The 27425-nt window shown below is 56.6% G+C and overlaps 2 protein-coding genes across 8 annotated transcripts in view; one reads left to right on the top strand and one right to left on the bottom strand.

Annotated features, from left to right (window-relative positions):
- The window catches only part of RFFL (ring finger and FYVE like domain containing E3 ubiquitin protein ligase), a 64073-nt gene extending 58381 nt beyond the window's left edge, over nt 1-5692 (top strand). For all 4 annotated transcript variants that reach the window (XM_054593381.1, XM_054593379.1, XM_054593378.1 and 1 more), the window contains 2 exons: nt 424-447; nt 2925-5692. In XM_054593381.1, coding sequence (XP_054449356.1) covers nt 424-447; nt 2925-3106 — 206 coding nt within the window. In that variant the 3' untranslated portion in view covers nt 3107-5692. The remainder of the gene's footprint in view (nt 1-423; nt 448-2924) is intronic.
- Nucleotides 5693-7543: 1851 nt separating this feature from the next.
- LIG3 (DNA ligase 3) lies at nt 7544-27115 on the bottom strand. Of its 4 annotated transcripts, none has more exons than XM_054593202.1 (20): nt 27026-27115; nt 24498-25048; nt 22508-22651; nt 20242-20442; nt 19439-19590; nt 18620-18786; nt 18433-18510; nt 18163-18331; nt 16566-16721; nt 14687-14818; nt 14229-14308; nt 13170-13257; nt 12817-12894; nt 12374-12497; nt 11632-11774; nt 11222-11296; nt 10706-10852; nt 10106-10310; nt 9717-9799; nt 7544-8569 (listed from the first exon to the last, which is right to left on the bottom strand). In XM_054593202.1, the coding sequence occupies exons 2-20, from the start codon at nt 25042-25044 to the stop codon at nt 8336-8338; spliced, it is 3003 nt and encodes a 1000-aa protein (XP_054449177.1). In that variant the 5' UTR covers nt 25045-25048; nt 27026-27115; the 3' UTR covers nt 7544-8335. The 4 variants fall into 4 exon arrangements, 3 of the variants coding, with proteins under 3 accessions (XP_054449177.1, XP_054449180.1, XP_054449179.1); XM_054593205.1 differs by having other exon boundaries at nt 18620-18747; XM_054593204.1 differs by having other exon boundaries at nt 20242-20439.
- Nucleotides 27116-27425: the final 310 nt, after the last annotated feature.

Here is a 27425-nt window from a genome sequence, read left to right as displayed (position 1 = left end):
ATCACCTGGTGAGACCCACTCTTCCCTTTGGGTTGTCCCCAGAGTCTCCCTAGCGTTGTGAGCACGTAGGGAACAGCAGATGGCTCCTCCTGGGCACTTTGCCCAGATGCTGGCTGACCGGGACACTCCTTCTGCCTTCACTGTCACGCGAGCCTTAGGGCTCCGTGCACGTTACCCTGCTTGGCAGCCCACTGTTCACCCAAACCAGTGGGATCCCTTTTCCAGAACTAGACCGGGGCCCCGGTGGGGGCGGCCTGAGTTCTCAGCGTGGGGAGTGAGTGAGGGGGGCAGGTGTCTCTCCGGGCTCTCGGCCATCCTGGCTCCCAGCAGGGAAGCGGTCAGAGGCCAGAAATGAAGTCAGGTGGCTGGAGACGTGCCTCCTACCGTCACAGAGTGAGACGTCTTTTTTTCTTTCCTTTTCAGTGAGTGGTGCCGAAGACCAAGATGGTACGTATTTGTTCCTGTTTGGGGAGAGGCTTAGGCTCTTAGCTTTCTGTCCTTCCCTCCTTCAGCCCCAGTTCACAGTCTCAGAATTCTGAGCGTACCAGCATCCCCATGGAGGGTGTGGAGGAAAGTTCACTGAGAACCAGGCCTTTAGCATCTTTAGAAACCCTCACTCTCCCGTCCCTGGGAAGGGAGAGAAGGGGTGGCGTACCCGTGGGCAGGCTGGCTCGCGCATTGTTGGGTCGCCTGTGCTCCAAAGCCAGCGCCTGTAGCATGTTTAACAAAGCGAGTGGTGGCATGTGTCCCATTTGGTTCCTTTTTCATATCCTGGTGCTAAGGCACTCCCCCGCAGTTCTCACTCACTCCTGGCCCGTGCGAACCTTCAGGGAAATCACTCAGGACTTTTAACAGCTTGTGAAGCCAACCACAAGGAGAGGGCAGTGTCTTGGGAGAGCCTTGTTTGTACAAGGCCGGGCAGTGTCTGGAGCTGCTCCTGAGACAGATGAGGAAAGGTGCCCCACCTGGTGCTCTCTTGGCACAAGAGGCGTACTCCCCGCAGCTGCCACACCCCTACCTGTGTGTGAAAGACCTGCCCTGAGCCTTTGGGCCCTCCCAGAAAGCACTGCGGGAATTGAACTGGGCCTGGGTGCATTCCGAAGTGCGGTGCTAGCCCTTTTTGACAGCCTCAAGGCTCTATGGTTATGAGCTCTCCCCCAAGAGAGAACCTTCTGAGTAGTGCAGGAGCCTGCAAAACATTTTAAAACTTACAAGAGACTCTCCAAATTTGTTATTTAGTAAGTGGCCTTTTGCTCAGAATGGGATAGACTCTTCTGGCTGACAAATTGTCAAGACTTGAGTTCCTTTCAGTTCCCCCAGACCCTTTGGAGTTCTAGGTGCACCCCTCACCACGACGCCAAGATCACACTCACCCCTTGGTGCCTTCCTTTCTTTCTCTGACTCCCTGGGAGAATGCTGGCACCTGAGTCAATGAGTTTACGGTTGTTCCTGAGAGAAGTAATCACTAAGGAACTTCTGTAAATTACTCCTGCTCACTTTAGGTATTTGTATAGTTCAGCCCTTTCCAAACCTTCTCTGCTAGGGGTGAACTATACAAATAGTTCCCCTTCTCCTTAAAGGGGTGAGTAGGTTTTAGGACCTTCCACAGCCAGCCCGCCTCAGGTGTTTCCCGAGGGTTTGAATAGTCCCAGAAACAGGAGAAGAACGTGCACAGAGAACTCCCCTGGGCGACGGTGCGGTGACCGGCCAGCCCGGCTCCCTGTGCGTGGCCGCCTGGTCAGGCTGCCATTGAAAACGTGCCAGCTGCGGTGGCGGGGTTCTCACAGGAAGGGCTGCAGCTCAGTGAGGGTGCTGGCCGCGCCCACTGAGTCTCACCTCAGACCGGACGGCGGGCTGCGGCCACGGAGCCTGTGCACTGAGACCGTGATGCTGTCTGGACAGTCCTGCCCTCAGGCCCCATGCCCACGGAGCCCCCCGCCCGGATTTGAATCCTGGCTTCCCTGCCTAGCAGCCGAGTGCCTTAGGCAACTCTTTGGCCTCGGTTGCCCCATTTATAAAATGAGTAGTAAGAGCAGTAATACACAGCTTTTGTGAGGATTCAATGAGTTAAAATATGCAAAGCTCCGAGGACCTGCCTGGCACCTGTAAGCACTCAGTGAGTGTGAGCTGTCACATTCCCTCCGGAGCTGTTTGTTTGTTAGACATTTAGAGAACACCTACCACGTGGCTGGTGTTTCAGGGACTCCGTGATGAATATCTGACCTCAGAGCACATAGGAGATGCTAAGTATATAACTGTAGAAATTGAATGAATTTGTTGAATTAAGGAACTCATAGTATAGGGGGGAGGCAAACTCAAAAATCCGTCACCCAGTGTGGCGAGCAGTCCCGGGTGCGGGTTTAGTTCTCTGGCGGCAGCGCGGAGCGGGGAGCTGTGCGACCTTCGTTGGGCTCGCCCACCAGGAAGTTTCTGAGGAAGCGCGGGGGGGTGAGGGTGGGGTAGCACAGGAGGCCCCCCATCCTTGGCTTTATTAGATTGGAGATAAGTTCACAGATAAGCCTTGCAGTCCTTAATCACTCATTATTACGGTTCCATTTATATCTAAACTTTTCTGAACTGTTTTTATCTTTTCAGCGTGTTCTGCCTCAGGGGATAATGCGTCCCTAAGTGCCATTCACTTAACATATTACAGAATCAGTTGTCTGAAAATTATTTCTTTTAAGCTTTGAAGACTTTCCCTTATTGAGCTCTCATATTCTGAGATGTATTTGATCTACCCGCACTTTGTTCTGCAAGCCTGTAACCTGACCTGTAGCAGAGCAAACAGGCAGTGGCTCCCAGGGCACATTTCCTTGGCGTGCTAGTCAGGGAGCAGTACGGGGACGGGGGTTTGTTCTCAGTGTCCCCGTTCTCCCCCGCCTCCGTCCCCTCACACGGCCCCTCTCCTGCCTGTGTGTGTGCAGGGGGACCGATGCCGCCCAGCCTGGAGGAGAACCTGTGTCGGATCTGCATGGACTCCCCCATTGACTGCGTCCTGCTGGAGTGTGGCCATATGGTAACCTGCACCAAGTGTGGCAAGCGCATGAACGAGTGTCCCATCTGCCGGCAGTACGTGATCCGAGCCGTGCACGTCTTCCGGTCCTGAGGGCTTGGAGCCGGCTTCTTCAGTGCCTTACGGGACACAGTGTGAGGTGTCTGGGCTCAGGGTTGGCCAGCTTGCCGAGGGGCAGGCTGACAGCAGTATCTGCTGTGTTCTCAAGACCAGGTCAAGCGAAGAGGCTGTGCCGCATCTGGGTACCCGTCTTGCCCCGGAGGTGCGCCTCGTGGCTGGCAGACCCCGGGGCGGTGAGAACCTTCAGAGATCGCTGGGACTCTTTCAACGATCTTTAGTGATGATGGTAACTGATGAAGAGCGAGGACTTTCCAGAACGTGGATCACATCATTCTCCCTCACTCCCGTACCCCGCCCAGCCCCCTGCGCTGCTTGCCTGTTTCACCCATCAGAAATCCTGGTAGAAATGGTTCTCTTCCTTCCCAGCACATTTGGATTTATTTCTGGTTTCACTGGCTTTCTGTGCTTTAACTGGCCTTTGCTAAGGTTTCTTGCTGTATCGCCTAAAATCCATTTGTTTCTTCAGACCAAAAAGATGTTAGCTTCCCAGACCAATAATGATCCTCCTTAGGACAGAATTTGGACCAGTCAATTTATCTCTGGTGAGACATGAAACACAATGCTATTCAAAGGCATTAAGAGTTGCTTCTTTAGTGCTGGGATGAGAAGCTATCAGTCTCCTAACCTGACCTTGGAAGCCAACAAAGTGTCTGGTTCCCAACTGCTGGGGAGTTTCAGTGTCTGTGTGTGAGAGATGGTGCAGGGATCCTCTCTGCTTATCCTCTGGGGGCCTCACTTAGCGCCTTAATTTTAGTTTATGAGAAAGGGAAAAGTGTATGGAAGCAGTGGCTTTTTGCTTAACTTTGACTTCTCCGACAGGAATTTTTAAACCACCTTCCCCTGAGAATGAAGTCCCTCTCTTTCCTACAGAGGTGTAGACATGGTCTCACTCAAGGCATGGGGACTGACTTAGGCAAAGAACCTGGCTCTCCTCCAGCCAGACTTCTCCTAGGTTCTCAGACACCAGCGCGTAAGAGACACAGAGCACCTAAGAGGCCTCGGAAGGGGCTAAATGAGGCGGTGTCCGCCCTCGAGCAGGCAGCTGGCAGTCTTCGCTCCCCAGGTCGGTGGGGACTCCTACCCTGTTCCCTTTCTCAGCCTACTGATTTGGGGAGAGGTGAGGGAGACCCATTCTCCAGGCTCTTTAGGAGGGATCATGCAACCAGGAGGTCATGTTCCCGAGCCCTCTTTGGGTCCTTCCCTGCCCCAGAAGAGCCAGAGGGCTGAAGAAAAGCTGGCCGGGGCAGCTGGGCCGAGCACAGACTTACATGCTGTCACAGGAGCTGCTTGCGCCGCTATCACCGGTGGCCGGACTATGCCAACCCTGAACCCCCAGGGCCCTTGGCAGGGCCCCCACCCCCTTGCCCCCCGCCCCGTGCAGCCAGGATAACCAATCATGACTCTGGAAAGCAGCGGGAGAACCTCTAAGAGGACCCGTTTGTTGGTGCAGACGTACTTAGGCTTTCCCTCCATCACCAAGTACTAGTCTCCCTTTGGGGAAACTGAATTTCATCAAGTATGTGCCAGCTAACACTGGGCCACTTACCTCCACATCATACCGAGTCCTGGATGATTTGATTCCTTTGTAAGAACTGGGAGAATCAAGATGTCCCTGTGAAGACACGTTTCTGCTGGACAGTCAGTGCTATAGTTTACAGTGCCTACCAGTTTAGCAAAGGATTCAGCTACTCCTCAGTTCCACTGTGAAACAGGTCTGTGTATATGCACCTCAGTTAGGATGTAGCAGTAACTTCAGGGTAGAAGCTGGCTCTCTTCCTACTTAAAATTGCTTTCTCTGCTGAGGCCTTATCTCTCCCTACTTCCTAATTTCCCTCCTAGATGAGTTAAAAGAAATACCCTAATGGTTGGTTAGTAACCTCGGTAAGAATTAGAACTAATATCATTTACTCATTTTGGAGAAAGAGCAGGACCTTAAGTCTTCTAACCCCTCTTGATGAAGGTTTTCATTGAAGAAAAAAGGTGTTAAGCAACCCTGTTTTGTTTTGTTTTCCCTATCTTCTTTAATACACCAAAAAGAAAAAAGAAAAAAAAGGTTGGAAATTTCAAGATCTCATTTCAGTTACTATCTACGTAGATAGAAAACTTGATTTTTATCCTTGACTGCTCCTTCCTGCCCCTCACGGGTCCTTGGTCTTTATTATCATGGAAACATCTAATGCCTCTCATTATTGCCTGGCTTTTGCTGTGATTGTCCAGAAACTTCAGTTGAAGACTTTTTTAAAAAGGCTTGGAGAGCTGTTTTATAATGTTGGAATACTTGGATCAAACTGGTAAGAATGAGCTGTACAGGAATTAGTACTCAATATATATTGTATAAATTTGTTGAAATACTTCAGATGTGAATGTGTTGCTTCAAGTGGCTTATATTGATTCTCTCAGACTTACCTGGGTGTTGAAACAAACCCAAATGTGTATTTTTTTGTCACAGCTCTGCTTTATAATTTTGTAATAAAGTTTCAGTGTAGATGCCTTCTGATCTAGCGTGAGGTTGCCAGAGGTCTGATGGTTCAGAGAGTTGATAAACCGCAGGTTAAACCCAGGCGTGTGCGCACAGCGGTGCTCTTGAGAGACTTATTTGTAGGGATGCTTGGGTCACGTCCCGTGGCTTTGGTCACGATGGCCCTGTTTAGCAGAGGAGGAAATGGAAGCTGTGTTGCGATTTAGGATCTCCCTAGTATGTGGGAGAGGCCGTGCAACAGCCTGGATGAGGATGGGAACTGGGTTGAAAAGGGCCTAATTGTAAGACCAAATAGGAAGCAGCACTGAGTGGGGTCAGGCGGGGTCAGGCAGGGACAGGGACGTGGTGAGACGGGCCTTGAAGATGTACGTAGAAAGGAGTCTGGGGATAGACAGCCAGTGGCCCTGAGAGGGATGGTCGCGTTTGGCTACGGCTGTGGTGGCTGACGCGCGGCCCCGCTGTGGCCTGTGTGCACCTCCTGTCAAGTGGCCCAAGGAGGGGACGCCCAGGAGCGCAGCCTTTGGGGGGCTGCATACCCTGCAGATCTGCCCCTTGGCTGAGGAGAGGCTTGTTCAAAGTGCGCACGGGCTCCACGCCGAGCCACAGCTCTTTGTCCTCATTGTTCTGGGCCGCTGACCTGTTGAGCGCCCAGGGTGACCTGCTGCTGCCAAGCAACAGCTTAACAAAAGCTCAAGTTCTGTGGAAATACACTGGTGAGTACAAAATTGTATATACAGCATAACCTCAGCAGCCAAGGAAATCGTGTGTCAGACTGGAAGGAAATAGGCAAGACACCTTGAGCAGCCAAGTGAAGGTAGCAGTTGGCAAGGCAAGACCTTGGCTGGGAGGCTGCAGTAAGGACAGGCGGGGCTGGAGGACAGTCAGTGTCCCGTGGCAGGACATGGTGCAGGGGAGCCTTGTTCTGCTCCTCTGCCCAGTTGCGTGCCCTTAGGAGGCTGGAGGAGGTGGAACTTTATGTAGGTCAGTGCTCAGCGAGGAGCAGCTTTTGTCTCCATTGACGGTAGAAGAAAAAAGGTGTATTATTCTCAATACTGAAGCCAGACTGAATGGTGCCTATTCAAACCACCCCATGTTCAGAGCTGGAGACAGGGCAGTGCCTCCCCCTCCGCCCCTTCCCCCCAACACGTTTTAGGCCACAGGTGGAAACCCAGGCCCGCCAGGTTACAGCAGGCCTCCACGCGGACTGGCGGGCCGCCCTGGCAGAGCGTGCGGCCTTAGTTGAGCGCCAGAGGAGGGCCGGCAGGAGGCAGCCGTCCTCGGCCTTACAGGCCCAGGCACTGGAGCTGGGGCGCCAGGGGCTGAGTCACGCTCGCCCTGCTCACAGGGAGGACACACAGCCTGCCAGTCTGTTGACGAGAAGACGGAACTGACCCCCGGGAGTCAGTGGGCCTGAGAACACAGGAGCCGGTGTCTGCCCCGAAGAGCCTGCCTCCAGACCAGCGTGCTGGAGGCTGCGGGGGCGCCCGGCAGTCCCTGATGGAGGCCAGGCCTCTCCCTGGGGTGGGGTCTGAACACGCATGCCATCGTTGACTTTCCCAACTCAGGCTTGGCAGTGCTAAGTACTTTCTAGAACTTACCTTGAATTCACTTAGGCTTTGCTGCAACCCTGTGATTTAGGTGCGATTCCTACCCCCATTCTGTTTGGAGAAACAGGCTTAGATGTCAAGTGGTGACCTGTGTAGAGTTACAGCTATTAGATTTCAGGACTTGGATTTGAACCAGGTCTGCCTTCACTGCTCAATGCAGCAGTCACACGGGACCGCTTAAATTTGAGTGAGGATGACAACTTCAGGCCCTGAGGTGTGCTAGCCACGTTCCAAAGGCTCAGCAGCTGGACGCAGTCAGCTGGCACCACAGGATGGACAGGTTCTTCCCATTGCCGCAAAAACTTCTATTGAACAGCACTCATCTGCACTAAATTGTTTTCCTTTTATTCAACTAAATCAGCCTCGGGTGGCAAAGGAAGGAGCCTTTCTTTGTAAGCCGACTATGCAGATTCACCTGCAGTCTTACTTCCAGAGTTTCGGGGAGGCGGGTCCTCCCTGCGCCTTGCATCCCCCAGAGCAGCGGCCCAAATGGCCCCCCTTGCCCAGCTGATCCGGGGCTGCACCATCACAGCAACCCCACCCCCCGCGACAGGAGCGTGCAGACGGTCACACCACGCAGTTCGTGCTTCGGATGAGGCTTCGTTCCTGGGCAGAAGGGCCCGGCTTAGCATGAGTGTTGCCGAACACGAGCAGCGTTCTGAGGGAGGGGAGCCTCTGAAATACAACTTTAAAATGAGCCTGGACGTAAAAGGGGCAGGCAAGGGGGGCAGGAGACGGCCACTGGGCTTGGCTTTGGGGACAGACCCCAGCCCTCACTTCACTCCTTAATCACTAGGGAACTTACAGGAGGTGGAGCAGGGTGGGGAGGACTGGGATAACTGCAAGATACTTTATTTAAAAAAAGGAATAAAAGCTTATTTTTAAAGAAAACAAAAAGATGACAAAACCAGCACCCAGATCGATACAAACCAGCAGGAGGAAATGGCTTCAGTAGCGGGGCCCAGAGCACCTGGCTCCCGGCTGCAGGAGACCGCGCGGGCGGGGGTTTGGAAGACACACTGCTTGGAGGAGAGTTGGTCCCCACCCGGCGCTCTGCCCCAGCCGCTGCCCGAGGTAGGAACGGGTGGGCCATGAGGACGCGGGAAGGCAGCAGCCCTAGCAGGGAGCTACCAGTCTCCGTTTCCGGATGCATGCCCAGATCCACTCGGGGGAGACCTGCTGGGCCTCAGGGTTCTTGTCCCTGCTACCCAGCACATGTGTGGCTGAGGCCATGTCAAATTCCTGTACCAGGTCCCCATCGAATGCCACAAAGTAGCGTCTGAGACGGCTGAAGTCTGGGGTGGAGGGCGGCAGGTAGAGCCGCACCCCCGTGAAGATGTCCAGCAGCACCTGTGAACGCACAGGGTCGGGGTGGCGTCAGAAGTGGGGCCGCTTCAGGGCTGGGGGCAGCTGGTCTCCAGGGAGGTGAGCATAGGCCAGAGAGCAGGATTAGAGCAAGAGCCGGAGACATGGAGCCTGGCTGGCTGGCAGGGCACGAGTGCAGTTCCGTGGAGAAGAGGCGCAGGCTTACAAAGCCACACCCTCCAGCTACTTCAGATCCCACAGGATGGACTCTCCCTCCCGTCCCTGCCCAGAGGAAAGCGGGAGAGGGAGCGGGTCCCAGCACATGGGGAAGGGAAAAGGACACGTCTCCAAGAACTATTGGGCGCTGGAGGGCGGCAATGCTGCTCCGTCAAGCAGCCGCTTGTGCACAGAGTGGAGGGTGGGGAGGCCAGCCCATCACTGGACGGACTCCAGGGCCTCGGGCAGGGAGCGGGGGCCAAGGCTCTGCAGGCCTGCTGCGGACTCCGCTCAGGGCCCGAGCTGCAGGACCTCTGCGCTTACTCCTGGCCGGCGGGGCTGTGGGGAGGCATGACCGCACTTCACAGCCACCAAGTGTTTACTTCCCTATCTGCCCTTTGGCCATCAGCTCCCCCAGGATGGAGCCTGGTTACTGGCCTCCACAGGTGCTTGTTAGCTGTAGTCAAAGACGGACAAGGGAGTACAAAAGGGGAAAGGCTTCTCCGGAAGGGACAGTCAGTCACTCAGCCAATCCGTGCCCTGTCCCCATCCTCAGTCACTCAGCCAATCCGTGCCCTGTCCCCATCCTCGCTGGCTGGCCCTGCTCCCATGCTGAGCACAAACTCACACTGCTGCACTCCCACACCCGGACCGGGCTCTCTCCCCTTTAATGTAAATGGCGCCTTGGGTGGGCAGCTGGCCGGGTCCCTGGTCCCTGGTCCCTGCGGCCTCTCCCGGCCAGGCTGGGCTGTCTACCTCCTGCCTGCAGACCTGGCTCGCCTTCCTGTCTGCTCACTGGCCAGCCACCTCTGCAAAGGCAACGAAGAGGGCACAGGGTAGAGCCGCTGCAGGAGAGGCGGGGGGGCTTGGCCATTAGTCCCCCAAACACCTGGGCTCATCTCTCAAAATCCAAGGGCAGAGTGTGGGGAACATGAGAGCAAACCAGCCCCGGATGCACACCTATTCTTAGGCTCACCTTTGCTTGGCACGGGGCCTCATCTGAAGCCTTCCGCTTCTCTCCCACTCTCACAGGGGACGGCTTTGCAGTCAGCTGGTGGCCTGCAGGAGAGCGCGGGGTAAGCACCGAGGGCCAGGGGAGCTGACACCGGTCCCTGCAGCCCCGGCAGCCGGGGCAGCTCATCCCCAGGTCAGGGCGGGCCCTCCCGGGCCCCATCATCAGGGTCACTGAGCAGACGGAGGGCACCCCGCAGGATGGCCTCTGGTGCGTGGCTGGACACACAACGGGGAGGCGGGCAGCGTCAGCGGCATGGACAGAACCCGAGGGCCTGGGCGCTGGAAAGGGTGACCAGGTGCCCGTCCTTTGGTGTCTGCCCACACTGTGTGATCCCAGCGCCCCCTCCTTACCACCTGAGCTGCCGGGGTGACTCAGCTTCCCTCCTGCCTTCCTGGCACTGGTGGGGGGCTGCTGGGGAGAGGTTCTGGCCCCGTGAGACGCTGCAGGCCCTGAGCTGCCCCCGTTCTCTCCGCTGCTGCCCCCTGTAGGGGAGCTGCCCTCTTCGCCAGCTACCACCGTGAAGTCTGCCCTCTCCTTGGACAGCTGGTATAGCTCCTGCGGGGGGAGGGGAATGGCGGCTGTGTAGTCTGCCCTTCCCAGCCACCGGCCTCAGAGGCGGTCTGTGTAGTCTGTTTTAGGGTCGTGTGGCTGGGGAGCAAAAGGGGAAGAAAAATAAGAGAAGCTGGTTTCCTTGGCGCTTTTCTGAACTCAGGCCCTGCTTCCCTGCACAGTCGGTGCAGATGGCAGCGTGAGGCCCAGCCTCAAGTAGGACGTGTGAGAGCAGGAGCCCCCACTCTGGGACCCGGGAGCGGCGGGGCCTGAAGCCTGGGGCTGCTGCTCCCGGCCCTGCGGCCGTCTGGTCTCCCTAACTGTACTCCTTGCCCTGTCTCCGTGGAATGTGGAAAAGGAGAAGCTGGGACAGCGGGGTCGAGGACTCCTGCAGCTGGCACCTTGAGTTGGGGGAGGTTGGTGGCAGACTTCCAGTCCTTATCGTCCCGGATTCGGGTGCAGCGAGGGAACCGGATGGAGATGCCATCGGCCGTGTGAGCCTCGGATTTGGAGAACTCGGCCCCTGTGATCTCCCACACGGCGGCTTTCTGTCGGGAGAAAGGAGGTCACCGACTGGGTAAGCAGCAAACACCGCCCAACCAGCCTCGCTGTGGCTGCTGACGCTGGGCGCCCTTAGGGCAGCGCTGTCACTTCTCTGAGCCTCAGTTTCTCTTACTGCAAGAATGGAGTGAGCCAGGTCACTTCCAGGGCAGCCCCTCTGTGACTAGGGGCCGGCAGTCTCTTTCCCTCTGTACCGGAGATGACGCCTCAGTGCTGACTGGCCATCCCTGTGCCTGTCACTTGGCTGAACAATCCAGACCCCTGTCTCTGGGTGGACTATCAGTGAGGGTGAGATGGCATCACTGTGGCCCTAGAAAATGTTCAGGCCGAAGGACCGCAGGCCGCTGAGCTGGTACCTTTGGGTCTGGGACGATGAAGTCGGGATAGTAGATCTTGTTGATTTTCAGCCAGCTGGGTATCTTGCTGGGATCCTGGAGGGAAAAAAATGCTGTTGGGGGCTGTTTGTGAGCCAAAACCGGACTCAGACGCTTCCTTGGCGGTGGGGCTATGGGAAGCGGTGACTCGGCCCAGAAGGCTGCCCCTTCCCCCTCCCCGGGATCCTCCCTGCCCAGAGGGAGTAGCCTTGAGGGCGTGCGGCCCACTTTCCACAAGGTGGGCACTCGGAGACCTTGGAGGCCTAATGCTGCTCCCAAGGCCAAGCAGCAGCTCCCCTTTCTGTGGGGACACGAACGACACCTGCCGTCCCCACAGTGCAGCCTGTCTCAGTAATGACGGCCAGGCCGGGCCAGCCAGGCCCCTTCCTCACCTTGCTGATCTTCACCATGTCCAGCTCCTTCTGCAGGCGGGCCAGCGTCGCGTCGTCGTGGCCTCCCGAACACTTGGTGACCGTGCACCACTTCTGGCTGCTCGGGTCGTAGCAGCCCATGAGGAAGATGGACATCATGCCACCTGGGGGGATGGGCTGTTGTGGGTGGAGCCCCTCGCCAGCCCCACTGGCCAGTGAAGGGGGCAGCCTGCCATGAGCGAAGGGCCCGGCCGCGGCCTCCGAGTGCCAAAGCCCACCGCCCGGACCGCCCTCTCACTGGCTGGGTGTGTTTACCCGTTACGAGCCCCAATTCCCTCTTTAGTGAGTCAGGGATGGTCACGTGTGGTGTGCAGGGCTCCGGTGGCGAGCGCAGGGAACTGGACAGGGCCCGGCGCACAGCGGCTGCCTGAGGGGACCAGTGTCTCTGACCCCCGCCCTCCGGCCAGGAAGTGGAGATTCCCCGGAGCAGAAAGCTGCCGGGCCCTGGCTGGTTGGTGGCGAGTTGCTTTGTGTCAGGCTAGCACAGGGTGTTCCTGTCTGACCTCTCCCTGCCTGAGTCTTTAGCGCTCAGGTGTTGACGACTGCCTGAGGTGACACGGGCCAGGTTGGGGGCCCCTGATCGCAGAACTCCGGCTGTTGTGCCTGGCCTTGCTGGCAGATCGAGCCCGTAGAAAGGCCAGCCTGTACTCTCAGTGGTGCCTTTCAAAGAAGTATCATCCCAGGCGCCAGAGGCCACCCTGACCTTTGCTCCCTTGCCCGTAGAAGGCCCCAAGGACCACCAGGTCAGCTGTGTCGGCCATGGCCCCCTCGTTCAAATAGTCTTTCTTCACTTTCAGCCAGTGCCGCTTCCCAGGCTCATAGGTACCCTGTGGGGAAGCGAGAGAGAGACCCCGGACCAGAATGAAAACTCCGTGCAGGCGGGAGGTACGTCCTCACCAGCACACCGGGTCTTCCGTCGCGTCCACGCCGCACTAGGGAAGGGCCCTTGGGCTCCCGGCACCAAGGGGGACAAACACCAACCCATTCTCTAGGCCCAGCACAGAGCTGCCCAAACCCTGGAAAGATGCCCCCTTGGCGCCCATCCCCGAAACCTCAGGCCGCCACTGCCATCTCCTGGCCGGGGCTGGGAAGGCTCAGCGGGCCAGCTCGGCCCACGGGAGAGCGCAAAGGGCAGGACCATCTTACCTTCACATCCTTCAGCACCAGCCCTTCCAGCCCCTCTCGGATCACCCGGTTTATCATGTCGGCCAAGTCTGAAGCTTTCTGAGGGACAATGGGAGAGATGTTGAGGAGAGAGGGGCTGTGGACTCGAGAGGGTGCCTGCCATGGGAGGAAGGTGGGGGTGGTTCTTCTTCGCACACTAGTGAAATGCCCACTGCAAACACCTGACTGAATACAAGGGACGAGGGGCTTGCAAAGCAGGGACCCTCCCAACCAGAGAGCTGCTGTGGCTTTGAGGCACAGGGAGGCCCCCGAGGTGGGGCCTCGCAGCCCCCAGCAGTGAGTGAGGATGCTGCTGCCAGCGGGGTTTCACTCACTGTCACTCGCTTCATCTCTGAGAACATGATCCGGTTGGGAATTTCCACCATGTTATCATGAAGAAACTTCCGCCGCTCGCACAGAGGCCTAGGGGAACACGAGAGCTGAGGTCAGGCCGGGGTCCCTCTGCCCCCGTGAGGAATCCCCTAAGAGGCGAGGGACACAGGGAGGCACTGCTTCACGGAGGGTCTGCTGCGGCTTGGGGCCCGTGTCTACCCAGGGCCCTGTCCGCCCAGGGCTGCAAGGGCTCCGTCCTGACCGAAGACAGGCTGTGGCAGCGACAGCCGCTGCATCCCTGCAGCCCCCGTTCTCCGTCGCGGGCGCGTGGGGGCGCACCGCCAGCCCAGACTGTGAAGTGGCTCCAACTTGTCTGCTGCCCCTGACTCCCTGCCCCACCCCAGGCCCAAGGCTGGCTGGCACCTGGGTCAGCGGGCTTGTGGGTCTCAGGGCCCAAAACCCAGATCCCAGCTTCGACCCCCAAATTCCTTCTCCCCTCCACTTCCTTCCCTTCCACACTCCAGGGTCCGGGCCAGTGTGGGAGGGGTGGTGGCAGGACACACTTTCTCAGTGTGGAAGAGGCCAGCGCTTGTTTCTGGGGCCTAAGAACCTGGAGGTGGCTGGGTGAAGGCGCTAGTTTTCTGAGACGGTCCTGCCCATAGACCCCTACAGCCCTGGGCTTCCTGTTGTCGGCCGCTTCTGAGCTGAAAACCCTCTGCCTTATGTCCCGTGGGTGCTGTTGGAGAAATAAACTGAACCCCTACTGTGCTCACAGTCTATTTCTTGTCAGCAGCCCATTTTGCTGTGGCAGAAAAACTTGGCAGGGGGGAGGGGGAGGGGGTTGTGACTTAAGTTCTTAGAGGCGAGAGCCAGTCCCTGTATCTTCTCTTCCTTCGTCAACTGTGTGGCAAGTGTGCTACCTCTCAGTCCCTCCTGCCGCTGCCACTGCCCCTGCCCAGCTCCCGGGCACAAAGAGGAGTATGATCTAGTCCCTTCCCCATACTCTTTTCCAATCTGAACCCCCCACCTGCCCACCCAGGAACCAAAAATAGATTCCTCACCTGTCCATCAAGCTGACATCATTGAAGTAGATACAATCAAACACAAACAGACAGACATTAGCATCCTGGAAGGCAGCTTTCTGTAAGGGAAAAGGAGGCAGTAGGTACGTGAGGAAAAAAATGAGAGAGCATAAGAAATGGGTGACACCAGGCTACTTCTGGGGACCCTGAGGCACCTGGCAGGAAAGTCCCACTTGTGCTTCGAAGCCCCTGGTCCATAAGGGCTTTTAGCAGATGGTCCTGAATGGAAACCAACCCAATTACAGTTATTTCCCAATACTAGCTCCTTTTGATGCAAAAAACAAAAACACGTAAGCTCTGGGTTCATTCAAAAACAGTTCAGAAGTTAAGGATAAGCCCACCCCAAGTGTGTGATCGAGCCCTCCCCTCGCAGACCGACAGCACGCGCGCGTGCACGGAGGCACATGTGCGCTCGCACGTCTGCCCTGAGCCACTACCTTGTGCACGCCCAGAGTCCCGAAGGGCAGCGGTTTGCCTGTCTGGTTGTCGATCAGGAGCACCTCCGAGTCCAGGATCATGCTGTGGCCCCCAGGGAAAGCCTGAGGGATGTAGTCCTTAAAGTGGGCCACCTGCAGGCAGGGGGTCGCTCCGGTGAGGGAGAAGCGGGTAGCCGGCGCCTGAGGCCACGCCACGCCACAGAAGGCAGGCCCAGGCCCCAAAGGGACAAGGGACACCAACCCGCGGAAGCCCAGCTCCTGTGCAAACCGACCCAGGCCTTGCCGGCCACCTGGCCGAGCGGGACAGGGTGCATTTCAGAGCCATCCAAACCCAGAAGTGTCTGGCCCATGCTGAGGCCCTTTTGATGGGCTGCGGAGGAGAGTGTGGAGGAAAAGGAAGAAAGAGAGACCAGGTCGGGGCGGGCGGAGGCTGTGGGGAAAACAGACGGCGTGCAGGACGGGGAAGGAAGAGTGCGGCGCCTTGGGAGCAGCAAGGGGGCGTGAAGAGAGACGTCTCTGGGGGGAGCTCTGAACCCATAGCCATCTTCAAAGGGAGCAAGAAAGAATGTCTGGAATTGGGCTTTTCCTGACCAAGGCAGGGCGCCGGTCTCTGACAGTGCCAGACGGGAGAAGCCCGGCTGCAATCCATGGTGGCCCCCGCTCCGTGAGGCCAGCGATGGGTCCAGGAAGCAGGGCTGTGGTCCAGTCCTCCCCTGGGCAGGGCACACAGGCCACAAATACAGGTGACTCTCAGAGCGGGGACAGGGAAGGCCTGCACACACCCCTCTGCTCTGACCCCCTTAGGAGGCACGGCCGCAGGGGCAGTGAAACCCCAGCGAAGGAGGGCAGGGGAAGGGCTCGAGCTCTGCAGCGCTGCGCTCCGGCCCTGCCCTGGGCACGGGGTGCCCACTGAACCACCGTACCGGGAGCAGTTCCTCAGCAGCTGGGTTTTTTTGGGTTTTGTTTTTTAAAGATTTCGCTTATTTTTTTAGGGAGAGGGGAAGGGAAGGAGAAAGATGGAGAGAAACATCGATGTGCGGGAAAAGTGCTGATGGGTTACTTCTCGTATGCGCCCAGGCCGGGACGGAACCTGCAACCCAGACACGTGCCCTGGCGGGGGATCGAACCTGACCTACCGCTCTGCGGGCACGATGCCGACCCACTGAGCCGCACCGGCCAGGGCCCTCAGCAGCTCTGCTGCGCACCCGGAGCAACTGAGCCTGCACGAGTGCTGCACGGCGAGCCACTGCTCCGCTGTCCCCTGGGACAAAGAGCTGGGCTGCTCAGTGACCCAGCGGGAAGGCCAGGCCGAGGTAAGGGTGCGAGCCACACACCGCGACCTCTTCACCCCGGGGGGGTCTGAGCCAGAAACGAAGGGGTGGCAAGGACAGGAAGTCTGTATACTTCTGAGCTACTAGAGCCGGATGCTCCAGCTGCTTTTCCTTGATGACACCCCTCCCAGAGGCCCCAGGGGCTGAGGGTGCTAAGGAATGAGGTTCTTGATGCCCCAGTCAAGGGCAGGAGTCTGGGCTCCCAGATGCCCCCCAAGGGGCATGGGGCTTTGTTTACATCGGAGTGCGAGCTGATGGAGGACCAGAGCTTTGGTTCTTTTCTTTTTTACTGCCGCACTTGACAGGAAGCGTTGCTGTGCTCCGGGGCCCTGTGCCGACTGCCCCGGGCCTGGGCTCTTCAGCTGTGCCCGCTGAGCAAGCTGTCGCCACGGTGAGGGTCCGAGCACGAGGGAATGGGCTCACTCATTCTTCCAACTGACACAACACGGACCCTCATGTGCCAGAGCTGGAGGGGCTGTGGGACGCTGGCCCTGAGACCCTTCGAGGCGGGAGCGAAAGACTGTCCTGGCGGGAAGGAGGGGCCTTACCTTGTGAGGCAGGACAGGCTTGAGGCTGCGGCTGAAGTAGCTGAAGTGGTCCCCGCTCTTGTGCACCTGGACCCGCTCCCCGTCATACTTGATTTCAGAGAACATGCCGTTGGGACACTTCTTCATCGCGTACTCGATGGACTTGCAGGCCTCGGCCTTGGGGTGGGGAAAGAAAGCCTGGGCCTTTACGGGGGGCTCTTGCCAGGAGGGGCTGCTCAGCAGGGGCGGCCCAAGGGCCCCGGGCGCCCCCTCCGGGCGGGTCCCTGAGGAGCTTATGGGACGGGAAAAGGCAGGGCAGCGTCACGTCTGCAGCGGACACAGGAGCCTGCGTTCTGAGGGATGTGAATGCAGTTCATGGGAGAGCTAATGGAATCCCACTGAAAGTGCATCTCGTTTCCCCCCAGTAATTTAGGATCTTGCGGGGCCCCTGGCTTATTATTAAACATCCGGTTACCTCAGCACAGGAAGTACACAGAGTAAGATCACAGAGCGCAGGGGGCAGCAAGGCTGGCCGGGTGGCAGCGATCAGGGACGCGACCCAGGAGCACCTATCACATACCTGTGCCAACCTGACTCAAACACCGACGGCTCCCCTCTGGGGGCGCGCCTGTCAGATCGCACGCGCACTGTCCTTCCATCCTCAGTGGGGTATCTTACGGGACAGGGGTCGTTGTTCTCATTTTGGGAATGAGAAAACTCAAGTTCAAAGAGGTTAAGCACTCACTTCAGATTACACAGCTAGTTAAGGGCAGGAATGAGGTCTGAATCCAGGCCCAGCTCCAAAGGTTGTGCGGTGAACCCATGCCGCCCTTTCACTGACACTTTGTAGAAGAGACTCCAGAAAGAGTTCTTACAAAAGTCAGAAAGGCCACTAGTGCTGATGACCAGGGTCCTGTCCCCCAGAGGGACATCTTGCTATTTTGCCGGCTGTCCCACACTCCTAGGAAGGAGAGAACACTTCCCTACCCAAAACGTAAAACCCTAAACCAGGGCTTTGGTATCACACACAAAACAGCGTCATCAAAAGCACCGCAAGCCACTGGGACAACCCAGAGGCCACCCTCGTTGGCATGCGGCACAGGGGGCGAAAAACTGCCGCCAGGGGCCCGAGCTGACCCGGCAGCGCTGGTCCTCACTCTGTACGCTTCCTCTTTCCAGAAGAAAAGGACGCCCAAGTCACCCCGTCCCAGGAAGCCTGGCTCTGCCACCAACTCTCAGAGCTACTCTGGGACAGGAGTCACTTACACACCCACCTGTCTTCAGGAAAGATGACACAAAAGCCACTCCCGGTGGAAGCTTCAGAGGGTTTGGGGCCTCACCCACACAAGAACGCAGAACACTGAGGGGCTGGGGGACGCACCAGAACCCTACGGCTGGCCGGCGGCAGCGTGGGCCTAGGGTTCAGGGGTCTCCGCCTGACCGTGCTGGCTTCTCCTTCGCTTTTACCACCCGGGTGGGAAACACTAGCCACGTCTCCACTTCCTCCCCCAAACTCCTGCAACCACCTTGCAAGGGCCATCAGCCTTCAAGTCCTCCTGGGTCTCAGACGGGGGAGGGGATGCTTGGTGAGAAGGCAGGGCCGGAGCGGCACCCTTACCAGCATGGGCTGCACCGGGGTCATGAGCGTGGCCTCAACACTGAGTGTCCGCCTCCGGCCTGGCTCCTTCTCCACCTCCTGCTCATTGCGGAGGACGCGCTCCACCACGTCCTGCAGGTTGCGTGAGGCTTTGAAGGCTTCGTAGGCATTGGGGTCGAGGGCGTCTAGCCTGCCAGTGAGGATGGGAGCACAGAAACAAAAACCACTGCCTTCGACCTGCGGCTTTGGAGGGCGGTCTCCCTCACGGAGAGGAGCGGAGCTGGTACTTACACGTGTTTTGCACCTGAGTTCATCTTCAGATCATGTTTGATCAACCTGATGATACACTTCAGGTCGTTGGCTGTACACCTGGGGGACGGGGCGCCTTCAGCTCGGCCTCCAAAGAGCTCTGCGCCCCAAGCCTGCCTTCCCTGGTGACCCAGCCCGCCCCCCCAGCCCCTCCCGGCGGCGGCCCCACCTGGCGGCGATGCCCTGCAGGGCCTGCTGCTGCTCATCCTCCTTGCTGAGCGCAGAGAGCCGCACGAGGAAGGCGTCCACCTCCTGGAGCGTGAGGAGGCTCTTGGCGGCCGGGGGGAAAGACTTGCTCTGCTCAAAGAAGACCCTGATCGTCTCTGACACGTCGCCCTGTCTCCAGAAACCAACATGCACGGCTGCAGCCCCCCAGTGGCCAAGCGTCCCCCCAGCCCCCACGGCACGAATCAGAGAGCCCAATCGTTGCTCCTGTGCCCGGCTCAGACATACTGACCTTGCTGCTCAGAGAGTCTGTCCCACCCAGAGTCTGGAAAAGAGTAGCTCCACCCACCAAAGGACGCCTGCCTGCCTTAGCTGAAAAGTGGCACGAGGACTAACTCGGGGCTGAGACAATTTGCTTCCTGTTAGAATTGGAACTGAGAGGCAAATGTGATCCCCAGATAGTGGGGGCGCCCAGAGAAACACCTGCCACGGTGCCAGGGCTGCAGCCACGAGCAACTGAGATGACAAGGGAAAGAGCCATAAAAAACGGGCCAGAAAGGGCCCCAGGAGTGAAAGCAGGAAGTCTCCAATCCTGACCCTCGAGAGCTAGGCTTTCGTGGTTCTGCAGCGACATGATTTGAATCCTCAGAACCTTATGAAAGTAACAGCTGGAGCCTCGCCTTCAGCTCCACTCACAATGGAGGCCTGGTCAGATGGGTTTCACTTCCCTAAAACAGGTGCGCCCCACCCGGCAGAGAGACAGAGAGAGGGCAGGCGCTGGGCCTGGAGGCCTGGCCGGGCCACCACCCTCCCCTCCGCTGACCTGCTCTAGGTCTCGTGCCATATCATCCGGGTTGCAGTTAAAAATGCGGCTGAAAAGCTTCACAATCTGCTTATCATTCAAGTTGTAAACGCTCTTAATGACCCCTGGCAGCAGCAGCTTCACCGTTAGGTACACGTCACCGTGGAAACCATCTGGAGACAGAAGAAAGGAGCCCTTCTTGAGAAATGGAGCTTAAACAGATAAATGCAAAACTCAAGAAACCGAGCGAGAAGTCCCCACTGCGGCCTGCGTGGCCAGTGCCCCGCGCCATCACGGCAGCAGTAAAGGCTGGAGTGCTGGTTGGGGGTGCGTGTGTCTGCGCCCCGATTCAGCCCCTGGATGAACTCCCGCAGGGCAGGGCTGTGACTTTCCCCTCAGTGTTGCCAGTGACAAGCACATTGTAGATGTTCAACAGTGATTTGTTAGAGGAATGAAAGAAGCAGAGTTGGAGGAGTCTGTTCCAAGCTGTGCGTGTGATTCACGAGAACCTAATGAAACCTGCAGGACAGGGTCCTGGTCAAATGGGATAGGTTCCTCTGGCTTCCTGGGGGCAGGATAAGGGCAGAGGAAGAGAGATGCCAGTGTGCTTGGAGCAGAACTGGCTACACACTTTGGGGGTGCCCAGCACAAAACGAAAATGTGGGACTCTTTTCAAAAGTATTAAGAATTCCAAGCGAGCAATAGCAGAGCATTAAACCAAGCGCGGGGCTCCGTGCGACTGTACAGCCCACGTGCCCGGGAGTCCGGCTACGGCTCTGGGTGCTTCGGAGGAGAACTGCCCCCAAGGGCGCTCCAGGGCCCACCTCCTGCCGAGCCTTTCCGGAGGAAGTCCTGGATGATCTGGGTCTTGGTGTTGTAGCTCGGATTTTCAGCCACCATGGCGCACAGCTTCCGAAACTCACGGAGCAGGCAGTCCTTGTGCTTGGGGTCACATTTGCTTGAGGAGAGGCTTCTCTTAGGTGCAGGGCTGGGGCAGGCTTCCGCGGAGTTGTTGGGTTTGGCTGCTGGAGAGAGCAGAGAGGGAGAGAGAACCAGCAGAGATGGCTCATTTCGCCTTCCTGAGAAGGAAGGGACACTAGCAGGCACTCGGCGGGCGCTCTGCACGTAGCTCCACTTAATCCCCAAGATGGCCCTTTGGGACAGACACCTAACACACATTTATAGGTAAAGAAAGGAAGGTCTAGTGATTGCCCCAAATCTCCCAGCTCGGAGTGGTAAAGAGCGAGCGGCTCATGCCTGGGCAGAGGGCCAGGCGATGAGTGTCTCTGTCTGAGTGCGTCGCCGATGAGCACAGGCCCCCTTCGTGCCAAGACCGGGCGGGAGGGTCTCAGGGCAGCTGTAAAGCTGACCCCACAGAAGCTGGGATGCGGAAGGGGGAAGAAGTCAGAGGGCACGTTAGTCCACGCGAAATCACTGCTGTCGCAGACTGTCAGGGCTGGAGGAAGCCCCGATGATTACCCAGCCCCAGCTCTCGTCACCGGTGAGGAGCCCGAGGTCGGGGGAGCCATTCCCGGCCCCGCGCTGCTCCCAGCCACCTCCACCGTCCCCTTCTTTGCTTCCTTAAAGGCTGTCATCGAGCAGGGCTTTTACCCCCCCACATAACTGTGCAAGTCTTGCGTGACCCCCTCTTATGTCCTTGTGGCAATTTACAAAGCAAATTGCACTCTGCCAGCCTGCAGCCAAGTGCCCAGCAAGCAGGCTGCTGGAGGAGGCGGCTGCCCGCCTAGGCTTTGTAAATCCTTAATAACACTAAACGGGATGTCGGAGGACAGAATCGCCAAAGCACTGACGTTCAGCAGGCCGCATGAACCAGACCATCTGCTTCCCTCAGCTTCCCCCAAATTCCTTCCCCGGGGTCCTTCCAGAAACACGTTGTCCTGTTGTCGCCTCGACTCTGCTGTATTTCTAGCTTTAACCTACCATCAAGCAAACAAACAAAAACCCAAACCTCAGAACTTTAAATTACTAAGAACCCCATCGAGCCCTGCGCCATTCGGACCCCCGTATCTCCTCTGGTCTGGCGCGCACACTGCGGGATCGAGACGGTGGACGCTGCTCTTCCCGCTTCACCGCTGAGGCCGCAGGGGCTCGGGGGCGGAGCGACTTGCTCCCTGGACAAGCTGTCAGCCCCCGGGCTGGACCCAGGCCCAGGCCTCCTGGCCTCACGTCTAGGCGTCTTCCCCTCCCGGGAAGCCACCGCCCTACGCAACTGCCGAGTCCCTGTGTTCTGTCTCCATTCTCTTCACCTGAGTCAGGCACAGAACGTTTCCACATGAAGACCCATCAGGATGTGGGGCAAAAGGGCACAGGTGCTGGAGTTCCTAATGACCCCAAGAGACCCCAGTGTGAATACTAGTTCCATAATGAACCTGAACATCAACTTTCTTTCTCATTCATAAAAGAGACCTAATAAAAGTGCTTCCTAAGGTTAACGGAAGAACAAAGCTGCGCCTGTGAGCGCCCCGTCCTCGCCCGCTGCGTCTGTTACACAGGGCATCCGGGCGCCTGCCTTCTCCCCGGCTTTCATCGCCGTCGTGGGCCAGTCGAGGGATGCAATTTCTCAAAATTCTTCATCAGAAAAATCCCGAGGAAGTAAAGGGTCCGTTATAATAATCTGCCTGACCCAGGTAACTACTTCCAAGGGGAAAGTCTTGACAACGTGAACATCTTTTTGCTACAACAGAGACTGAAGTACACCAAGCGCCCTAGCCGGATGGCTCCGGTGGTTGGAATGTTGTCCTGTACACCAAAGGTTGTGGGTTCGATTCCCAGTCAGGGTGTGTACAAGAGGCAACTAAACAATGTCTGTCTGTCTTTTTCTCTCTCCATCCCCCTCTAAAATCAATCAAAACATTTCCTTGAGTGAGGATTTTTTTTAAAAGTATACCAAATAAAAATGCTATATAGGTGGAACATTGAGAATTCACCATTCTCTCTCTCTGCTCAGATGGAAGCAAATCATGAATGAGACTAGATCGCACAGAATTTTCACTCTTATCCACAGTCCCAAACAGGATACCAAATTAAAAGGAGGATCATCACAGCTAGAGCAGCCCTAGCCCATCTTACCTGAAAAGCCAGAAAATTTCCGGGCATTGGTGCGGGGGGCGGCTGAAGCACCCTTCCCTGGGGACGTCACCTGGCCGGTGGCGGTCAGCTTGGCCTGCACCACGGCTTTCTTCTTCGGTGTGCTCGGTGCCTTAGAAGACAGATCTGCGGGGCCCCAAAGAAAGGAAAATATCCTTCAGTGGGAGATTTCTGAGGAAGCTTCCTAAGGGTCTGTTGGCCGCTCCTACCGCCGTGCTTGGTACGTCAGCGCCCGGCTGCTGGCCAGGTGGAGGTGCCCGGTGATACGGTATCGGGAAGGAGAGTGTTCTGGGGACAAAGGACTCAGTCACCCTTTACTTCAATAGTAACTGCAATTTTCATCAACACTCTCTACCTCTTATCCCACATACAATAATCTCCAGATTATTTGGGGGAAATCAGAAATCACATCTCAGTAGGGAGAACTTGGGAACCCGGTGCCACAGAATCAGCCCCGGTTTATAGATGCAGGAGACAATGAAATGGGAATGGAAACGGGGCCTGGTGGTTTGGCACAGACAGGAGAGCTGCCAGCTGCTGAGTTACTTGAGCTACGGGACAGTTTAATGCTACCATGTATTTCCCTTCCTCTGAAAGAGACGGGTCAAGCAATAGCAAAGGCTGAGTCAACGGCCAAGGCGGGCAGGGCAGGCCGGAGAGCTTGAGGAAGGAATACACAAGAAGCAGTTTCCTCTCTGGGATGTCTTTTTCGTCTCAAGAAACAAGGATGGATGTCCATTTAGAGAGCCACTGCTGGAGTCCTCCCACAGTGACAAAAACTATGCTTAACCGAAGACATGACCCCTATTACCTTAAAGATGAGGACAGACACTGATGGTCATAAAGGACTAGGGGGATTTGGAAGTATCAGTATTTCTAAAATAGGCACACATGTAAATATGCCTGTATGTGTGCATGTACTATATATATCTGTATGTATGTATGTGCGTGTTGTGTTTCCTAGTTCTAGTCTGCTGAAAGGGCTTCCAAGCAACAACACCTCATGGCAAGGGGACACCAGCGCTTCGATTCTGGTCTCTGACGCCATCGCTCCCTGACAGGAACAGGGACTTCTCAGAGAAACGGCTGACGCCGGGGCAGGCACGGGAACGTGGAAGGTAAGCCCAAGAGCGTCCTGTTAGGCCGGGGAGTAAGGGAGAGCTTAATACACTTTCCAAAACAAGATGAGGGTATTATTCAGGACATGGAAAGCAGCTCAGAAGGTCTCCCAACTGGCCAGGTATGGGACATTCCAGCACTGACTTAATAAAGCACAGTAAAATCGTAAGCTGCCAGGAGAAAGAAGTCAACTATGAGTCCAAACAGACAACACACTGATAGACAAAATGTATCTATCAATAAATATTTTGTTCTTCAAAAGTGTCAATGTAATAAAAGAAAGACTATGGAAATATTCCAGAGGTCAAAGAGATATGACTAAATGAAATACCTGATTTTAATAGAGGGATTCTATGGTGGGAGTAAGGGGGCAGAAGGTTACAAAAGATACCATGTTATCAATGGAAAAAACTGGGATACAGATGCTAAAGTATAACGTCAAGAGTAAATTTACCGAAGTTGTTAGCTGTAGTGTGGTCACGTAAGAAAATATTCCTATTCTTAAAATATATACATTGAAGCATATAAAGGCAAAGCACCATGATATATACGACTTACTCTCAAATGGTTCAGGAAAAAAACTGCGTGTAAGGAGAGAGTAACAGAGCACATAGAAACCCAAATGGCAAAGCAAAGAGAGCGAAATGTTAACAAAAGCTGTACCTGGGTAAAGGGAATATAAGCATTCTTTGTACTATTTTTATTCTTGCAACTCTTTTGTGAGTTTAAAATTATTTCCAAATACAAAGGTAATAGAAAAAAGAAAGAAAAGCACTGAACTGAACTCTATATTCTCCTTATCCCTTTTTTCCTCAGCACCCGTAAGATGAGAGCGCGGAGCCCTCTGCCCTACCTGCAATGTGCTGGCTTATCTGCTCCTTCTCATTATCTTCCAGCTCTTCCCAGCCTTCCAGCTCCGTGAGGTCCTCAATTTTTTTCGTGGTGGCCCGGGCCCGCTCCAGTTTCTCAAACATGCACTTTATGTGGTACCACTCTTTCATGTCACCCCCAGCCTCTGAGAAGGGGTTGGGCACCACCTTGCCGATCCGGCACACGCCCTTCACAATCTTTTCCTTGCATTTTTTGCAGCCAGCTGTGCCTCGCTTTGCGTAGTCCACACAGAACCGTTGCTCGGCCATCTCGCAGGGCTCACCGCAGAGTCCCGCATGCGACCCTGGCAAGGGGACAAGGCTGGTGGCACGTGGTCTCAGAGGGCCTTTTTGGAATGACAGAATGGGCTTTCTTTTCTGGAGGAGGCCGCGCCCGTGAAGCCGATCTGCTTCTGACCAGTGGCTGAACGGCTTCGTGTCTGGCCAGAGGTGTTCTCGGAACAGGCTCGGTTCTTTTCGGCTGAGTGCACGGAGGGCTGGTGGGAGGAGGGTCTTCAAAGCCAAAGTCATGCAGCTGCACAGAAGAGCGAGAGGCAGAAAAGATGAGCTAGTAACCAGGAGCTAGGCTTTCAACGTCTTCCCAGGCCAAGGTCCTCTACAGTCCATGCTCCCTCATCAACACTTTCTAAAGGAGCGACGCTTTAATGCCTACAGACGAAGAGCTCCAACACAGGGAACTCCGGTTTGCAGGAGGGTGGTCAACGGCCTCGTGTACACAGGTATAATTAGTAAATCACAATCAAGAGAGTCCAAATCTCTAGCCAATCATTAAGGCTTTTCTCTGGCCATCGGCGATACCTGACACTCAGAATGAATGATGGCCCTTAAGTGTTACCAGACCTGATGTTCTTTTTAATCGCCAAGAAAAACATTATGTCCATGAAGCTTTTAATGGGAAGTGCACCTATATCCCATCCTTGGAAACTATTTGAGCCATCAAAAGCCCTATACTGAGAGACGTGACTTCTGATTTACCCCAAACCATCTGGAGAACCACACTGCGTGGGTTCAAATCCTGGCAGATTAGCTAGGTGACCTTGGTAGGTTACTTAACCTCTCCATTCCTCAACGTCCTCAGCTGTAAAATGTGGCTGACAACTCTAGGGCACTCAAGGGGTTGTCATTCTCAAGAGTAAAGCCTTTAGAACAGCGCTGGGCTCGCAGCAGAGGCTCAGTCGTTATTAGTCCTGACAGGGGGCGGAGCAGCCGTCCTTTCGGCAGAGGCTGAGCCTGTTTATAGTTCAGCAGCTTGAAGGGCTGAAATACCTGGAGGCCAAGGATCAAAGGAACTGATCAATCGATCCCAGGGGAAACAGGGGTAATTTTCTGAAGTAGCCTCACAGTTCTGATTTTACATATACTGGAAATTATTTCAGCCTGAACACCGCTTTGCGCGAAATTGCTGTTGGGTTACACATAATGAAAAGCAAACTTCCATCGGGGTAGTGCGACAGGATGCAGCGGGGAACAGGTGGAGGAGAATGAGGGATGGGAGTGCAGGGGGACCGTACAGTTTAGGGACTAAGTTATCTTTGAGGAATCCCTGAGTCTCAGTTTTCTTATTTCTAAAACCTCGCGGACTGGCTGGGGAAATTAAAATGAGTGCACGGATGGGCTGGTGTGATGTGTGTGTGGCTCTGAACGCCCTGAAAAATGTAGACAGAATGTGTGTATTCATAAGTGTACCTTTCCCCCCCTGGAGCGGTCTATGAGTTCCATGACATCTCACAAAGGGCTCTGCAACCCCCATGAGTTTAAGAACCACAGAGGTGAAGTACAGGAAAGTACGGCAGGCCCGTAACAGGCGCTCTCAACAAACTGGGGGCCACCGGTTTACAAGGCGGCCCCCAAGCCCACAGTGGAGGGAGCCGGCCTCCGGGCCCCGCGCTGGCCCGGGCCGCGAGGAAGCACAAGGCTGCTTTCAGGAAACCCGTGGGCCCCACAGCCCCCCGCGGCGGCCGCGCCGCTCTTCGGCAAAGGCAGTCGAGAAGGAAACCGTTGAGGCCTGAACGCAGCCCAGGCCGCCTCGGCTCAGTGAGCTGCACCGGGCCGGGAGGGGAAAGCCCTGCAGCCGCTTTTCCTGGAGGGCCTCCCGCGACGCTTTCGGGGCAGTGGGCAGGCAGGAGCTGCTAGCTGGGGGCGTACCCCCGGGCGCCGGGGCAGGGAAGCCAGTCTCCCGGACTGAGGACACAGCGCAGGACTGGGGAAAGGGACGCGACGGGAAGAGAAAGCCTCCAGTGCGTAGACCCCGCAGGGGCCAGAGCCGCCCCCGCGGGGCGATCCTCCATGGCGTGGACCCGTGGGGGTCCGAGGGAGCCCGGAGCCAGCCCCCACGGACTCCCGGGGGGCCTCCACGTCACGGAGGGTGTGCCCCGGAGCTCCGCGCGAGGGCGGGGGAGGAGCCGAGGGGGCTGGCTCCGGGGCCGCGCCAAGCCCCGGGGCCCCGGGCCTCCTTCCTCCCCACCGTCTGGACCGCCGCTCCGCTTCTCACCTGCCTTCCCGGCGCCGGCGCACCCCGCAGGCCTCCGACCTGGCGCCCTCAGGCCGAGATCACCACCCTTGTACTCTGTCTCTTTAAATCCGGGTCCTTGAGCCGGCTTCAGCGCGCAGGCGCAAAGGTCCTGGCTCAAGCTGCGCCACGCGTCCCCGCCCCCGTCCCCCGCCCTCCGCCTGCCACGTGGGCCTTGGTAAGGTTCGGACTAGTGAGGCCCTGGGCTGGGTGTTAGAAGGATGGGAGGGGGTAGGAGGGGATGGGACGGGGTGGGAGGGGGTGGGGGAAATGGTTCCACATCCCTGGTGGGGCCGGGGAAAGCAGCATTTACGGGGTGTGGTGGCGCTCGGGGGCGCAGCCTCACCTGAACTTCCAAGGGCTCCCTGTTTTGCCGACAGTG

Source organism: Pteronotus mesoamericanus, unplaced genomic scaffold, assembly GCF_021234165.1.
Source record: "Pteronotus mesoamericanus isolate MK-2021 breed Mesoamerican mustached bat unplaced genomic scaffold, CSHL_Meso_final scaffold_408, whole genome shotgun sequence".
NCBI classification, from domain to species: domain Eukaryota; kingdom Metazoa; phylum Chordata; class Mammalia; order Chiroptera; family Mormoopidae; genus Pteronotus; species Pteronotus mesoamericanus.
Note: the sequence above shows the minus strand (reverse complement) of the source record. Positions and strands in the feature narration are given on the sequence as shown.